This window comes from Erinaceus europaeus, chromosome 12 (assembly GCF_950295315.1).
Source record: "Erinaceus europaeus chromosome 12, mEriEur2.1, whole genome shotgun sequence".
Classification (NCBI taxonomy): domain Eukaryota; kingdom Metazoa; phylum Chordata; class Mammalia; order Eulipotyphla; family Erinaceidae; genus Erinaceus; species Erinaceus europaeus.
The window spans coordinates 2957289-2975134 of record NC_080173.1 but is presented as its reverse complement, the minus strand read 5'-3'; the positions used below and the strand labels follow the sequence as shown (position 1 = coordinate 2975134).

The window sequence follows — 17846 nt, the reverse complement described above, 5'->3', positions numbered from 1 at the left end:
CCTTGATAGCTTTCCTATTCTTTAACCCTCTGGGAGTATGGACCCAAGGTTATTGTGGGGTGCAGAAGGTGGAAGGTCTGGCTTCTGGAATTGCTTCCCCGCTGAACATGGACATTGACAGGCTGATCCATACTCCCAGCCTGTCTCTCTCTTTCCCTAGTGGGCTGGGGCTCTGGGGAAGCAGAGCTCCAGGACACATTGGTGGGGTTGTCTGTCCATGTAAGTCTGCTTGGCATCATGGTAGCATCTGGAACCTGGTGGCTGAAAAGAGAGTTAGCATACAAAGCCAAACAAATTGTTGATTAATTATGAACCTAAAGGCTGGAATAGTGCAGATGAAGAGTTGGGGGGGGGGTCACCGTTTTGTAGATAGCTAGTAGGCATATTTTAGTTATATTCCAAAGGGCCTGTGGCTATACTAGTTTTTTTGTTTGTTTGTTTGTTTCCCTGAGCCTGAAATCTGATATGCTGGTGGATCCAAGTTGTCTGGGGAGATGATGTCATGGCTGGAAAAAGGACCAGAAAGCTGGATCAGGGAAGAGAGTAGCTCCCAAATATGGGAAAGGTGTATAAATATTGTTGACTGTAAACCCCATTGATTTGATATGATTTGGGGTACATGTTCAGCTTAGGAGCCTGTGTGACCTCTGCATCCCTGTAGTTCTGAGCTCAAATTCTGTGGTCATGAGTAGGAATGTTCCAAGCTGCCTCAATTTCAGGACCCGTCTTCCTCAGGTGTAGCATAGAGTATGTTGTCTATCCTCCCTTCGGAGTATGGAACATTCTGTACCATTGTGGAACATTCTGTACCATTGTTGATCCACGTTGAGGGCAAGATCCTATGGGGGCCCACAAAGGGGTCTATTTTGTTTTTCCAGATAGAGATGACTGGTAACAATGGAGAGAAGGATTTTTAAAAAGTTTATTTATTTATTCCCTTTTGTTGTCCTTGTTGTTTTATTGTTGTAGCTATTATTGATATTGTTGTTGTTGGGTAGGACAGAGTGAGCTGGAGTGAGGGGTGATGACACAGGCCACAGGGAGTTAAACTTGGAGAAATGAGAGCTTTTTTTTTTTTTTTATCTGCAGGGTTATTGCTGGGGCTCAGTGCCTGCTCCACAAATCCACTGCTCCTGGAGGCCATTTCTTCCCCCCCCTTTTGTTGCCCTTGTTGTTTTAGCCTTGTTGTGATTATTTTGTTGTTGATGATGTCGTTCGTTGTTGGACATGACATAGAGAAATGGAGAGAGGAGGGGAGGACAGATGGGGAGAGAAAGACAGACACCTGCAGACCTGGGGGGGGGGGGCTCGAACCGGGATCACTAAGCCGATCCTTGCGCTTTGCCACGTGCGCTTCACCTGCTGCGTTAATGCCCGGCCCCTGATTTCATTTAATAGGATACAGTAGCTTTGAGCAAAGATGCTAACGCCACACTCACTGGGATGGTATTGGGACTCATCAGATTCCTTGTGCACTGACTTTACAAGACAGGCATGTCCTGGAAATACTTCATCAGGACCTATACGTAGGTCACTGTCAAGTGCAGTTGACTTAATACTGAGCGGCAACAAATCGGGGTCGTAGCACAAGTTCTCTGGCTGTTCTTCAGAACAAGTCCAAAGGAGAGGAAAAAGCAGGTGCAGTCCTCCTCACCACCAGAATAACCATCTTGCAGGAGTCTAAAGCACCAGCCACCCAAGGGACAGGAAGTTGCCCGCTTGCTTTTTAAAACCTTCCTCTACAATATTCCATTGTATCTATGCGTCACAGTTTTATCCTACCGAGGAACACTTTGACTCCTTTTTCGAAAAAAAAAATCTTAGCCACTGCAAATACAGTTGTGTGAACAGTTGTGTGTAGAACCCCCCCCCCCCTCCGTCCACTGAGCGTGGGGCCTCATGCTTGAGTTCACAAAGTTTTATCCACTGCACCACCTCTCACATCCTGAAGGTGCAATCTCTCGGGGCCAAGTGTTGGCTCTGTAGGTCGAGTGCCCACATCACAGTGCGCAAGGACCCGGGTTCAAGCCCCTGGTCCCCACCTACAGGGGGAAAAGCTTCAGGAGTGGCAAAGCGGGGCTGCAGGTGTTACCATTCGCTCTCCATCATCTCCACCTCCTGTCTTGATTTCTGTCTCTATCCAATAACAATGATGAGAAGATGCAACCCCCCCCCCCCCACCACCACCACCACTGTGATCGCACCCGGGACATTTAGAAGCTCAGGGACGACAGTCTTGACACTCCTTTTGTTACGGCCTCCGTGACCTCACTGACCCAAGTCCAGAAACGATTAAAAGGTGCGACAGCAAGGGAGCTTCCTTCTCGCCTTGCATTGTGACCCAACCCCGCCGGCCTTCTGCGCTAGGGTGCGGCTAGGGTGCGGGGTGGCCGCGTCGCCACTGGCCGAGCAGCCTGTGTGGCCGCCCGCCAGCTGCTGCACGCCGGGCCGCGGGCTCCCCACGCGGGGCAGGTCACCGGGGCTGCGGCCCACTCCGCCAGGCAGCCCGGGATCGCCGGCCACTCCCTAATCTCGCGATACTCTCACCCCCATCCGGTAGGCCCCCCAAAGCACCCCCAACGTGTAATTCAAATCCACCAATGGGCGCGGTGCGTCCGCTCGAACCGGCCAATCGGGACGCGGGGCCGCCGGGAAATTTAAATCGCGCCGGCCGGCCGCACGCGCCGCACAGTCCCCTGGCCGCCCGCGGTGGACGACTCGAGCGCCGTGGCCGCGCACACGCTGACGGGAGCCCCGCACCGCCGCCTGTGGAACCCGGAGCCGGCTTTCTCGGTGAGGACTCGGGCGGCGGCCGCGCCTGGGAGGTAACTGCCGCCCCGCGGGCCGCGCTCCGCTCACTGGGCCGGGGAGGCCGGGGCTGCGGGCCTGGCGTGGGCCCCGCTCCTGGAGGCGGGCGCCGGGCGTTGCCGGGGCGGCTGTTTGGGCCGTGCGCGCCGGGGCGGGATGGGGCGGGATGGGGCGGGGGTCGCGGGCGGGATGAGCGGGAGTGGGTCCGGGGGTCGCGGGGTGGGGGTGGGGTCGGGATGAGCTGCAGCGGGAGAGGCGGTGGCCTGGGGGTCGGGCGGGATGAGTCAGAGCGGGGTCGGGTGCGGGGTCGGGTGCGGGGTCGCGGGTGCCGGGGGTCGACGGGATGAGCCGGGGCGGGGTGGGGGGGTCGGGCGCGGCGCCTGGGGGGCGGGAGGAGCAACAGCGAGTGCGGGGCGGTGCGGGGCCGGGCGGGGGTCGGCCGAGGCTGGGCCCAGTGGGGGGGGGGTCGGGGTCCCGGGCGGAGGCCAGAGCTGGCTGACGTAGCGGTTGGAGCAGGTCGCCGTGGCGATCTCTTCAGGCCGCGGTGAGGAGATCTCTTCAGGCCGCGGTGAGGAGATCTCTTCAGGCCGCGGTGAGGAGATCTCGTCAGGCCGCGGTGAGGAGATCTCTTCAGGCCGCGGTGAGGAGATCTCGTCAGGCCGCGGTGAGGAGATCTCGTCAGGCCGCGGTGAGGAGATCTCTTCAGGCCGCGGCTGTGCGGCTAAGGCCCGCGGGGCTGGAGCTTTTGTTCCCGAGACGGTCTCGGGCCGCTGCTGACAGGAAGCGCACGTTCTCCTGCGAGGATGCCGCCTGGCCGCGCCCCACTCGAGTCCGTTCTGTTTATTTTCTGTGTCATCTCCGTAGGTGATACAAAGCAGCCGAACCGCGGAGGGAGACACCTGCATCCCTGCGGGCGGGGCCGGGGCCGGGGCCTTGAACCCGGGGTTTTGCACACTGTAACGTGTGTGCTCCACCAGGCGCGCCACCACCCGGCCCCCCCCCCTCCTTTTTTTGGTTTTTTTAAATTGTTATTGGATAGGACACATCGGGTGGGGTAGGGAGAGAGCGGCAGCCCTGCTTTGCCCTTTGTGAAGCTTCCCCTGCAGGGGCGGAGCTGGGTCTCAAACCCGCGGCCTTGCTGGCTGTAACCCGCCTCATGCCAGCCCATTTTATTGGACAGAGACAAACTGAGAGAGCTACAGGCAGATGCGCAGGAGGGGACCGTGGCTCGAACCCGGGCCCTAGCGCTTAGTGCGGTGTGCGCCTGCCGGGCCCACCACGGGCCCCAGGACCTGCCCGGTGACTGGCCTTGCGGCCCTCAGCCCCTGCCCCGCAGCCCCAGCGCGCTTGCGCTCGCGCTCGGAGTGGGCGCCTCCGCGCTGCTGGTAGCCTCTCTCTGTGGAGGGGACCGAGCCACGCAGCCGAGAAGCGGGGCTCAGCCTGGGCTGCGAGTGTCTGCCGCCTTACAAGGGAAATGACGGCCGCCTCTCTGTGCCTTCCCCTCCTCACAGCTTTCTCTCTCTGTCTCGAGACCATGTCCACCAACGAGAATGCTAACTCACCGGCCGCCCGCCTTAACAGGTTCAAGAATAAGGGAAAAGACAGCACAGTGAGTACCTTCTGATGTTTCCTGTGGGCTTTTTTAAATGAACATGTTTAGGAGTGGGACGGTACTTGTCCGCAACAGAAACTGACACGGGTGAGATGACATGTTGACCCCTTGCTCAAGGAAATGAGGCGGCGCCGCATCGAAGTTAATGTGGAACTGAGGAAAGCAAAGAAGGATGACCAGATGCTGAAAAGGAGAAATGTCAGCTCGTTTCCTGATGATGCTACTTCTCCACTTCAGGAAAACCGCAACAACCAGGTAAGCCTATCTCAGCTTATGGTTTATGGGAACACCAGTGTGGGCTTTTCTTAAATTTAAATAATCTTCTTAATCTTAGCATGCTTTTTTTTTTCATTTAAAAGTGTGTGTGTGTGTGTGTGTGTGTGTATTTGCCTATACAATGAATCCTCTTCTCCAAATAGTCATTTCTCTGTTTTCATTTATTTTTTGGTAGGACAGAGAGAAATTGAGAGGGAGAAAGAGACACCTGCAGCACTGCTTAGCAGCTTGTGAAACTTCCCCTGAACAGATCTGCAGATCTGGACCTGTGACTTACACCCTTGTCCTGTGTGCTCAAGCAGGTGTGCCACCACCTGCCCCCCCCCCCCTTTTTGCCTCCAAGGGTTATTGCTGGGTCCAGGAATCCAACTGCTCCTGGAGGCTATTTTTTTCCTTTTTGTTACCCTTGCTGTTTTATTGCTGTTGTGGTTATTGTTGATGTTGATGTGGTTGTTGGATAGGACAGAAAAGTGAAGAGGGGAAGACGGGGAGAGAAAGACACTTGCAGTCCTGCTTCACTGCTCATGAAGCGGCCCCTCCTGTAGGTGGGGAGCCGGGGGCTTGAACTGGGATCCTTGCGCTGGTGCTTGCGCTTTGCACCATGTGCGCTTAACCCACTGAGCTACTGCCCAGCCCCCATCCCTTTTTTAAAAAATATTTACTTATTCCATTTTGTTGCCCTTGTTTTATTGTTGTGGTTATTACTGATGTCATTATTGTTGGATAGGACAGAAATGAAGAGAGGAGGGAAAGACGGGGAGAGAAAGAAAGACCTGCAAACCTGCTTCACCCTAACCCCTGCAGGTGGGGAGTTGGGGGCTCAAACTGGGATCCTTCTGCTGTTCCTTGTGCTTTTTGCACCACCTGCACTTAACCTGCTGTGCTACAGCCAGACTTCTGCCCCATCCCTTTTTTTTAAAGGCTTATTCATTAACATGAAAGAGGTCCTTGTGCTTTGCGCCACCTGCGCTTAACCCAGCTGCGCTACTGCCCAACCTCCTTCATCTACATTCTATGCCAAATACTGTTTTCTGAAAATAAGCAATTCATATATTTTCCCGTTAATTTTTTGGAAAGAGACAGATAAAGAGGGAAAGAGAAGATAGATACCTGCAGCACTGCCTCACTGATCACAGAGCTTCCCCATGCAGGTGGGGACTGGAGGCTTGAACCCCGGTCCTGGAGTATTGTAACATGTATGCTCTACCAAGTGAGTCAACCACCTTGCCCCTGCTTTGCTAATTTTGATGGTTTTTAAATCAGTTTTTTTTTTTCACCAGAGCACTGCTCAGCTCTAGTTTATGGTGGTGTAGGGGATTGAACCTGGGACTTTGGAGCTTCAGGCATGAGAATTATGCTATCTATCCCTGCCATGGTTTTAAATCTATATCCTTTGAAAGTCTTTTTTTAGATTAGGTCTTAATTTAGCTCCTCCCCCCCTTAACTGAGTACTCTCATCTCTCAACTTGGTTGTACTAAGTATTCAGCTTGGAACTTAGTGTTTCAGGCATGAAAGTCTTTTCCAGTGGCACAGTGGATAAAGCATTGGATTCTCAAGCATGAGGTCCTGAGTTCAATCCCCGCAGCACATGTGCCAGAGTGATATCTGGTTCTTTGTCCTTCTATCTTCATGAATAAATAAATAAAATCTTAAAAAGAAAAAAGAAAGTCTTCTCCATAACCACTTATGCTATTCAGCCAGACTTTTGTTATTTTTAGATTTTTTTTTTTAACTTAATTTTAACGAGGAAGAGAAAGAAACAGATTAGAGTACTGTTCAGCTCTGGTTTATGGTGGGGCTGGGGCTTCAGAGCCTCAGGCATGAGAGTCATTTACATAAACATGCTATTTCTCCTGGCCTGTCTCTATCTTATTAAAATAAAATATATTTGGGGAGTCAGGTGGTAGTGCAGCTGGATAAGCACACATGGTGGGAAGTACAAGGGCCTGGCTTAAGGATCCCAGTTCGATCCCCCAGCTCCCCATCTGAAAGGGAGTCTCACAGGTGGTGAAGCAGGTCTGCAGGTGTGTCTATCTTTGTCTTCCCCTCCTCTCTCCATTTCTCTCTGTCCTATCCAACAGTGATGACATCGATAACAACAGTAACTACAACAACAATGAAAAACAACAAGGGCAACAAGAGGGAAAATAAATAGTTAAAAAAATAAAATATATTTGAAAAAAACATTAATTGGGACTGGGTGGTGGTGCACCTGGTTGAGTCCACATTATAGTGTACAAGGACCCAGGCTCGAGTTCCTGGTCCCCACTTGCAGGGAGAAAGCTTCATGAGTGGTGAGGCTGCAGGTGTCTTTCTCACTCTCTGACTTCCCCTTCCCTCTCTATTTCTGACTATCTCTATCTAATAAATAAATAAAAGTAATAGAAAAAAATTAAAACGACAACAACAAAACACATTGATAATGTAGAGTGGGAGGGCAGAGTAATCACTCTGACACATTGATGCTGGGGATCTGAATCTGGATCTCATAATTCTGAGTCCAGTACTTTATCCACTGCACCACTTCCTGGTAGTGTTTTTGTTGTTGTTGTCGGTGGTGTTTGGTGGTGCTTATCTCTGAGACTTTGTCACCCTAGTCTGACTTTTTTTCCAGATAGGGATATGTAACACGAAAGCACCCTTAAATGCAGTGGGGGCCCACACTACAAAGCAGGCACACTGTCCAGGTTAGCTATTTCCTGGACCTCTGCAGTTATATAATCTGATTTGACCTCAGTACGGCAGTTTTCAAACATTTTATCCACCATAGTACTTACTAACTGCTAAAGTCACACCATAGAGACAGTTACATCTGTAACTGTCCCAAGGGAATGATAGATTACAAGATTACATATGTAAATTACTAGTGTAATTGCTTCCTAACTCTTTCCCTCTAAATGGAAGTGTATTTTAATGCAGGTATTTTAAAGCTAACCATTTTCTTCTAGTGACAAGATTAAGACTAGTGATTAAGTTTAAGACTAGTGATTAGTGATCCACAATTAAGAGCTTCTCTAGGGTGGGGGTAGATAGCATAATGGTTATGCAAAGAGACTCTCATGCCTGAGGCTCCATAGTCCCAGGCTCAGTCCTGTGCATCACCATAAGCCAGAGCTGAGAAGTGCTCTGGTAAATTAAAAAACAACAACAACAAAAACTATTCTACATATGAAATAATACTCAATTTGAGAATAAGATTATGGGCCAAGCTTTTAGAAGTTGGTTATAAGCCTCAAACTCAAAATGTGAGGGTTTTGTTTTTGTTTAATCTTAAAGGTGGTAATTGCAAATATTACTGTTCTCGCAGGGCACTGTTAACTGGTCTGTTGATGACATTGTGAAAGGCATAAACAGCAGCAGTTTGGAAAGCCAGCTGCAGGCCACTCAAGCTGCTAGGTAAGTCTTAACTGCATAACATTGATAATTTCAGAGATTAGTTTGGTTTTAGTTTTCTTTTTCTTTTTTTTTTTTAGAGTTTTATTAGGTGCAACTGATTTACTTTAATTGCCTAAAATCCCTCTCTAGGAATGGCCACTGTTATAATAAGAGATAAATTTTAGGCTGTTAGTGTTGTGACACTTTTGATAGACATTTTAAGTAAATTTCAAAAGCTTGTCATGGTGACACTTAAACTCAGTCAAGTATGAGCTAAGGAGACAGCATAAAGGTTATGTAGTCTTTGAAGCCTGATTCTCTGGGGTCTCAGGGCTAATCCCAGCACCAACATAGACCAGAGCTGAGCAGTGCTTTGGTTAAAAATAATAATAATTAAAAAAAAAAAAAAAGCAGGGAGTCGGGCAGATTAAGCGCAGGTGGTGTAAAGCGCAAGGACCAGCATAAGGATGGAGTTCGAGCCCCCAGCTCCCTACCTGCAGGGGAGTCGCTTCACAGGCGGTGAAGCAGGTCTGCAGGTGTCTATGTCTTTCTCTCCCCTTGTCTTCCCCTCCTCTCTCCATTTCTCTCTGTCCTGGCCAACAACGACAACTTCAATAATGACAACAATTAACTACAACAACTATAAAAAAAACCAGGGCAACAAAAGGGAAAATAAATAAATATATTTTAATAAAGTAAGGTAGATAGTATGCAGGAACACATAGTCATGGAGAGAACGGCTGAAGTGACTAATGATTGTGCAGAAAGTAATTAAACGCACACATTGCCATGCACAGGCACCCAGATTCAAGCCCTGGCTCCCTCCTTGCAAGGTGTGCACTTCATGAGTATTGCAGCAGTGCTTCAGGTCTCTCTTTACCTCCCTCTCCTTTCAATTTTTGTCCCATCAAATAAATAGAAAAAAGAAAAAGAAAAAAATGACCACCAGGAGTGATGGACTTGATAAGTGCTGACACTGAACCCCAGTGAGAACTTTGGTGGCAATAAAAAATGAAATAAAAAATATACTTCTTTTAAAATCTTTACTTAATTTTAAAAAATAATATTTATTTATTTATTGGATAGAGACAGCTAGAAATTGAGAGGGAAGGGGGCAAGAGAGAAGAAAAGAGACCGACACCTGCAGCTTTGATCCACCGCTTGTGAAACTTCCCCCCTGCAGGTGGAAATGGGGCTTGAATCTGGCTCCTGCACATTGTAGTGTGTGTGCTTAACCAGGTGTGCCTCCACCCGGTCCCCTTATACTTACTTGGGCACTGCTCACTTGTCTCTGGTTTGTGGTGGTGGTGGTGGTGGTGGGATTGAACCTGGGACTTATGATGCCTCCGGCATGGAATATTTTTTTGCTATGACCATTATGCTATCTCCCTACTCCTTGTAGGTTAATTTTATTGAAAGACATCTGAGCACTGATGAGCTCTCTTAAAGGTGGTGCTGGGGAATGACCCTTGGACTTTAGGAAGTCTTACACATAACCATTGTGCAGTTTCTCAGACTCACATGAACGTGTTCAAAACTTGTCAATATCTAAAGTATGTTCCTACACATAAGTACAGAAAGAATAGCCTATTGCTGATATTTACTTTAAGTTCTAGGATATTTAGTATTTAGTGCTTGTTGTAAAAGATGATCTGAAGTTTATACCTTGGAGTTGGTTTTCACATAAACTTTTTGTTAATCACTTATTTTTATTTATTTTTCTTTTTTACCCTCAGAAAATTACTTTCTAGAGAAAAACAGCCCCCCATAGACAACATAATTCGGGCTGGTTTAATTCCCAAATTTGTGTCCTTCCTGGGAAGAAGTGATTGTAGCCCCATTCAGTTTGAATCTGCATGGGCGCTCACTAACATTGCTTCTGGGACGTCAGAACAGACCAAGGCTGTGGTAGATGGAGGTGCTATTCCAGCATTCATTTCTCTGTTGGCATCTTCCCATGCTCACATCAGCGAACAAGCTGTTTGGGCTCTTGGAAACATTGCAGGTACTTGAATTTAAAATTCTTTTAAGATCTGTTAACACCCAAGAAGACAGAACCACAGCATCACTGTGGCACATAGATGCTGGGGATTGAGGGTACCTCATGCCACTAGGCACCATACCATCTTACTCCCAGGCGTAGCACTTAAAATTCTTTTTTTAATTAAAAATGTGTTTATTAATGAGGAGGACCATAGCATTATTCTGGTACATGTGATGTCAGGGATTGAACCTAGGCCTTCATATTAATGAGTCCAGTACTTACTTACTGCCCCACCTCCCAGACTAGTAAAATTCTATTGACTGGCTGTCTCTAATTATACTGAGGTTGGGGGTACTTTGTTTATAACTAACAGTTGGCTTTGTTAGTTTTGAATTGGTTTTCCAGTGCAAGAGATGGAAGTAGGCATCTAGGGCTGGCAAGATAGCTCACATTGGAGGGCGTCTTGGCCACCGTACCCATTATACTATATTGGGGGTACTATGGGCAGTGGGGGGGTTTCTGGTGCTGCGGCCTTTCCCTTTCTGTCTCTCTAAGACTGTTAAACTGGAGTGGTGAAGCCCCTACCATAACAAAATCAATAAGCATATAATTTAGGTGCTTTCCAAGAATGTCACTTCTTAGTGTACTCAGTGACTTCACATTGATGGTGCTAGACATGATTACTTTGCCCTTTCTTTCTGTAGGTGATGGCTCTGTTTTCCGAGACTTGGTTATCAAGTATGGTGCAATTGATCCATTGTTGGCTCTCCTCGCGGTTCCTGATATGTCATCTTTAGCAGTAAGTTACTAACGTTAAAGTAAAGTTACTTCTTGATTGTAGTTTTTTTACACCCCCTCTAAAGACCAAGATCCTCATTGCATATTTTCTTCCCCCTTTAGTGTGGTTACTTGCGTAATCTTACTTGGACACTGTCAAACCTTTGTCGTAACAAGAATCCTGCACCCCCACTAGATGCAGTTGAGCAGATTCTTCCTGCTTTAGTTCGTCTTCTGCATCATGATGATCCAGAAGTGTTAGCAGATACTTGCTGGGCCATTTCCTATCTGACTGATGGTCCAAATGACCGGATTGAAATGGTTGTGAAAACAGGAGTTGTACCCCAACTTGTGAAGCTTCTACGAGCTACTGAATTGCCAATTGTGGTAAGTTGACTTTCAGGTGAAAATAAGAAGTGGAATGAATTTATAATCCATATTAATATTGACAGTCACTGTGTTAGGCTGTGATGAGTCTTCTTGAATCATCAAAACATTTAGAGGGTAGTTTATCTTTTTCTTCTTCCATCTCCCCCCAAACACACTTCCTTCTTTAAAGATATATTTACTCAAGAGAGAGAAAGGATCTAGACTGTTGTTGGCACATGTGGTGATAGGCACAAATTCAGGCTTTTATGCCTGTGCTACTGCCTGCCAGGCTGGTAGGGCATAGTTAGTGACTAGTGCTGAAAACTAAGAAAATCACCCGTTCTTTGTTTTTTTTTCAGACCCCTGCACTAAGAGCCATAGGAAATATTGTTACTGGGACAGACGAACAGACTCAGGTTGTAATAGATGCAGGAGCACTTGCCGTCTTTCCTAGCCTGCTAACGAACTCCAAAACTAATATTCAGAAGGAGGCTACCTGGACAATGTCAAACATCACTGCTGGGCGCCAAGACCAGATACAGCAAGTTTTGAATCATGGATTAGTCCCGTTTCTTGTTGGTGTTCTCTCTAAGGTAATAAGGCCTTAATAAAAGCATTTGGAAGAACTGCTTGGTAAAATTCTCAGTGTACTACTGTTGGTTTTTTTAGCTAACATTTTAACTCAGTAATATCCAGTAACCTTTTCCCCTGATGGGAATAAAAATCAGTAATTGTCTCTCTAAAATAGTTACTTTTGGGGTGCTATTTTTAGTATTGGACTGAAATGAAACTTATGTTAATAGGCAGACTTCAAGACACAGAAGGAAGCTGTGTGGGCCGTGACCAACTATACAAGTGGAGGTACAGTCGAGCAGATTGTGTACCTTGTTCACTGTGGCATAATAGAACCGTTGATGAACCTACTGACTGTTAAAGACACCAAGATTATTTTGGTTATCTTGGATGCCATTTCAAATATCTTTCAGGTAAGACCTAACAGGGTGGCATTTATTTGAAATTGAACTTTGTTAATTATTTGCACTTGGAAGAAGGCGCCTACGTTTTCATAAAGCCAGCAAACATGGTAAAATATGTGATCCAGGATAACGAGACAGAGGACATGCTGAGCCAACAGTGTGACCCGAGGCCAGGTCCATGTACAAATAATGTAGACCTGTTTTGTCCAAGACATTTATTTTCCCAATTTTATACTCAATTATTTTGTCCTCTGGCTCTATATTTTCCCTTTATTTCCTTTTGTCACCCTTGTTTTATTGTTGTAGTTATTATTATTGGTGATGTTGTTGAATAGGACAGAGAAATGGAGGGGGAAGGGGAGACAGAGGAGGAGAGAAAGACAGACACCTGCAGACCTGCTTTACCACTTGTGAAGTGACTCCCATGCAGATGGGGAGCCGGGGGCTCGAACTGGGATCCTTGTGTCAATTCTTGTGCTTAAGCGCCATTCTGACTCCATTTTTAATTTATCCCAAGTGTATGACACTATTTCAGTGGTAGTAATTAGGTAGGTCCTACCCATCAGCTTTAAACTTGTGGTGATAGTAATTATTACATACAGGGTCAGGCAGTAGTACACCTGGTTGAACACATATTACAGTGTGTAAGTTCCTAGGTTCAAACCCTTGACTCCCCATTGGCAGGGAAGATTAAACTTTGGAGCTTAAAGCATAAGAGTCTCTTTGCATAGGCATTATGCTATTTACCCCTGCCCATAATTTCTAATTTTAAAATATTTATTTGTTGAATAAGGATGAAAATCCAGAGCAGAGGGTAAATAGAGAAGGAGAGAGAAGGGCCAGGTTGTGATGCAACTGGTTAAGTGCACAAGGACCTGGGTTCAAGCCCCTGGACTCCACATGTAGGGGGGAAGAAGCTTCACAAGTGGTGAAGCAGTGCTGCAGGTGTCTCTATCTCTAATTTTTTGTGTGTATGCACATTTATTTTTATCAGAGTGTTGATCACTACTGGCTTATGGTGGTTTGGGGGATTGAACCTGGGACTTTGAAGCCTAAGGCATGAGAGTTTCTTTGCATAAATATTATGCTATCTACCCTGCCCCAGTAATAATTTTAAGAACAGGTATAAGTCTGATCACCTTGAATTTCAAGGAAATGTAAAATGAAGATGGTTTTGGGCAGTGGGCAGTAGTGCAGCGGGTTAAGCTAAGCGCACATAGTGCGAAGCGCAAAGACCAGTTTAAGGATCCCTAAGAGTCCCCCAGCTCCCCACCTGCCGGGGGAGGGGTCGCTTCCCTCTGTTTTCCTCAATGGCAATAACAACAATTAGAGCAACAAAGTGGAAAAAATGGTCTCCAGGAGCAGTGGATTTGTAGTGCAGGCACCAAACCCCAGCAATAACCCTCAAGGCAAAAAATAAGTATATATGTATATATTCACAGGATTGTTGAAGGAACCGTTTCTGTATAATGAGCATTGGTTGATTGTCACTAGGGTTATCTGGGTTATCTCTGACTCAGTGACTGACTACATGAGAAATCTACTCCTAGAGGACACTTCTGCACCCCCCACACTCCTTTATTTCTTCCTTTGTCAGTTGATTGAGACAAATAGAGGAGGGAGAGGACCAGAGACATCTGCAGCACTGCTCCACTGCTTGTGAATCTTTCTCTCTGTAGGTGGGGCTAGGAGTTTGAAACCAGTAACATACTCATTCTACTGGGTGTGCAACCAACTGGCCCAAACATTGCTTTCTTTCTTTTTTTAAATATATGCTTCTCTGTTTTAAATATTTTATTTTATTTTATTTTAACAAGATACGTAACATAGACCAAAGCACTACTCAGCTCTGGTTTATAATGGTGCTGGGGACTGAACTTGGGACCTTAGCCTCAGGCATGGAAGTCTTTTGCAGAACCATTACAAGCATTGTTTTCTTAAAACATTTATAGTATGGGCATTAACCTTAATTTATTATTATTTTTTAATTTAGGCTGCTGAGAAACTAGGTGAAACTGAGAAGCTCAGTATAATGATTGAAGAATGTGGAGGCTTAGACAAAATTGAAGCACTACAAAACCATGAGAATGATTCTGTGTATAAAGCTTCACTAAATTTGATTGAGAAGTATTTCTCTGTAGAGGTGAGTAACACTATAACGTTAGCATCTAGGGAAGTACCCATTTAAGCTCTATAAATAATTTTTTAAAGAATTTATTAATGAGAGGGGAATTGGGCTGTAGCTCAGCGGGTTAAGTGCAGGTGGCACAAAGCATAAGGACCGGCATAAGGATCCCGGTTCGAGCCCCTGGCTCCCCACCTGCAGGGGAGTCGCTTCACAGGCGGTGAAGCAGGTCTGCAGGTCTGCAGGTGTCTGTCTTTCTCTCCCCCCTCTTGTCTTCCCCTCCTCTCTCCATTTCTCTCTGTCCTATCCAACAATGATGACATCAATAACTACAACAATGAAACAACAAGGGCAACAAAAGGGAATAAATATAAAATAAAATTAAAAAATTTAAAAAGAATTTATTAATGAGAAAGGAGAGAGAGAAAGAATCAGATATCACTCTGCTGGTACATATGCTGCTGGGGATTGAACTTGGTACCTCATGCTTGAGAATCCAATGCTTTATTCACTGTGCCACCTCCCGGACCATCAGTCTAAAAGATTTTTTTCCTCATACTTTTTCTTTTTTTGTGGGTGGAGTCAAATCCAGGGCATCTTCTCTGAACTACATCTTCAGCCCCTTTTCACATAATTTTGAAATTAGCTTTGTACCTTTGTTACAGCCACGGCATTGGTGTAAGTAGGGCATAGAACGTATATACTTCTCTAATGGCTGATTTGGTGAAATTTTTTAATTTCTTTTTTTACTTAATTTGTTTTTACCGTCAAGGTTATTGTAGTTCAGTGTCAGCAGTACAAGTCCACCATTCCCAGTGGCCATTTTTTCCATATTTATTTATTAAACTATTTTGATAGAGAAATTTAGGGAGAAGGCAAATAGAGAGGAAGAGAGACAGAGACACCTGCAGCCCTGTTTCACCATTTGTGAAGCTGTCCTCCTGCAGGTGGGGGCTAGGGGCTTGAACTCAAGTCCTTATGCACTTTAATGTGAGCACCTAACTAGCTGTGCCATAACCTGCCCCCTTTTTATTTATTTTTATTTGAGAGGACAGAAAAATTGAGAGGCAAAAGGAGACAGCAAGAGAGAAAGCATAACTTTTAAAATTAATAGTCTTAGAAAATCTCAAATTATTTTGATATTAAATTAGTGTCCAAGTTGATGGAACTGGGCAAAGACCTAATAATGCACAATTTTTCCCTTTTTTAAGAAAAATTATTTATTCCCTTTTGTTGCCCTTGTTTTTGTTATTGTTGTTGGATAGGACAGAGAGAAATGGGGAAAGAGATGGGGAAGACAAAGAGGGAAGAGAAAAACACACCTACAGACCTGCTTCACCGCTTGCTTGTACCGGGATCCTTACACTGGTCCTTGGGCTTTACCCGCTGCGCTACCATCCGACTCCCAGTTTTTCCCTTTTTTAGTGAAAAATGAAAGACACTTATGAATTGGCAACCTTTGACAGCCCTCCCTCCACTATTTGTAATGTTGTACAAGGGTTAATGTAGAGTAAATATAAATATAAACTTCTAGGTATGTTCTTGCCTAAAAGTATTCATGATACTGTTTTTGTTTTCTAATATTTTCAGGAAGAGGAAGATCAAAATGTTGTCCCAGAAACTACCTCTGAAGGCTTTGCATTCCAAGTCCAGGATGGCACCCCTGGGACATTTAACTTTTAGACTTCACAGCCAGACGTAACATTGTTTGTGTACTATGTTTGGTATAAGTTTGTCTTACTGTTTCTTTACTAAGAACTCTTTTTCAATGTGGTTTGTCATTGTAGCACTTTTTACAACGAAACTATACTTGAACAGTTCCCAAACTGTACATACTGTATGAAGCTTCTCCTCTAAATGGATTTCTTATTTCTATGTGGAATTTCTTATCTTGCAGTGCCCTGTAAATAAAGATTAAATTCCACCCTTTAATTCACAATTTAAAAAAAGATTTTTTTATTCATCAATAGAGAAGATAGCCAGAGCACTACTCTGGCATATGCTGTCCCAGGGACCAGACTACTGCACGTAAGTAAGTACTCTGCTCACTGCCGCTGTCTCCTGGGGTTCTCTTATCTTCCCCACCCCACCTCCCTTCATTGACTGTCTGACCTTCACTGCTCCATGTACATTTTTTCAGATAGAGAAAGGAAAAAACGGCATAGCACAAAAACCTTGTCCAGTGTGGTTGGGGGTCAAGCTCGATCATGGGGTTCGCACCTATCAAAGCAGGCACCTTCACAGGTGAGCTGTCTTGCCGACCCTACTCGGCCATTTCCAATTTGTGACTCAGGTTGCACGGAGAGCTAATCCTGGTTACAGACCTCAGTCTTGCTAGTCTACCATCTTGGCTCTGCCCCCTCACTGGTGACTTGCTAAATGTGCTAATAATTGCCATGGTTTTGTTTTTCGCAGTCTTTTCAAAGATTTTAATAAACTACTTATCTTTGCCTATAAACTTTTTAAAAAAACATTCTTGTGTTATTATCATTATCACCTTTATTTACTGCATAGAGAAAGCCAAAAATTGAGCAGAAGGGAGAGATGGGGACCAGGTGCTAGCAAACCGGGTTAAGTGCACAAAATATAAGAGGGAGAAAGCCAGAGGAGCACCTGCAGCCCTGCTTCACCACTTAGAAACCTTCCCCTGCAGGTGGGGACCGGGGGCTCGAACTGGGAACATTAACTCAACCAGGTGCACCACCACCCGGCCCCTAATTTTTTTTTTTTTTTTTTTTTACCAGAGCACTGCTCAGTTCTGGTTTATGGTGTGGTGCAGGGTATTAAACCTGGGACTTTGGAGTCCCAGGCATGGGAGCCTGTTTGCATAACCATTAAGTAGATATACCTCTGCCCTCCTTTTCTGTTTATTTGACAGAGGCAGAACTAGAGAGGAAGGCAAATGAGAGAGACACCTGCACAGCTTCCTCACTTGCAAAGCTTTCCCACTTCAGGTGGAAGCTGAGAACTTGAACCTGGGTCCTTGCACATTGTAACATGCACTCAACTGGGTGTACCACCACCTGGCCCCAATAAACTCACATTTTTGTATTATAATTTGTGTGTCTGTGTGTGTAGCTAGGACCCACCCCCATGCTACTTTTTCCTTAGGCAAAGAGAACCTCACTTACCTAGTTGGCTCAGAGGAATTAACAACCCTGCCAACAACTACTAAAAAGAAAGAGGCAAACAGGCCACACAACTGAACCTTTCCCTAGTGTGATGAGGGCCCTAGATTATGCATGACAGAGCACACCATTAGCACCTAGGTGAGCATTTTGCCAGCTCCAGTCCTCATTCCTCAATAGGGTATTTGCTTCAGCCCATTCAAATTGTTTAAAAAACCAAAACTTCAGAACCAGATCATTAGAAATTGTGCTCACCAGAATGTTGTTTACCTTTCTATCACCCTAATAGCTGCAGGAGCACAATCTCCAGTTTCGTTTGTGTGGGCAGTTGGAAATCTTAAGGTCAAGGAGCCCAAGTTCTTTTAGACTGGTAGGGAAATACTCCCTTATCTGGGCCTTGCCTCTCACCCACCA

The 17846-nt window shown here is 45.7% G+C and overlaps 1 protein-coding gene across 2 annotated transcripts; it reads left to right on the top strand.

Annotated features, from left to right (window-relative positions):
* The first annotated feature begins 2653 nt into the window (after positions 1 to 2653).
* KPNA2 (karyopherin subunit alpha 2) lies at positions 2654 to 16236 on the top strand. Of its 2 annotated transcripts, none has more exons than XM_007527678.3 (11): positions 2654 to 2793; positions 4320 to 4417; positions 4538 to 4675; positions 8005 to 8093; positions 9809 to 10077; positions 10761 to 10855; positions 10957 to 11220; positions 11562 to 11795; positions 12006 to 12188; positions 14173 to 14322; positions 15895 to 16236. In XM_007527678.3, exons 2-11 carry the CDS (start codon positions 4343 to 4345, stop codon positions 15985 to 15987), a joined length of 1590 nt encoding a protein of 529 aa, XP_007527740.1. In that variant the 5' UTR covers positions 2654 to 2793; positions 4320 to 4342; the 3' UTR covers positions 15988 to 16236. The 2 variants fall into 2 exon arrangements, with proteins under 2 accessions (XP_007527740.1, XP_060058571.1); XM_060202588.1 differs by having other exon boundaries at positions 2694 to 2825.
* Positions 16237 to 17846: the final 1610 nt, after the last annotated feature.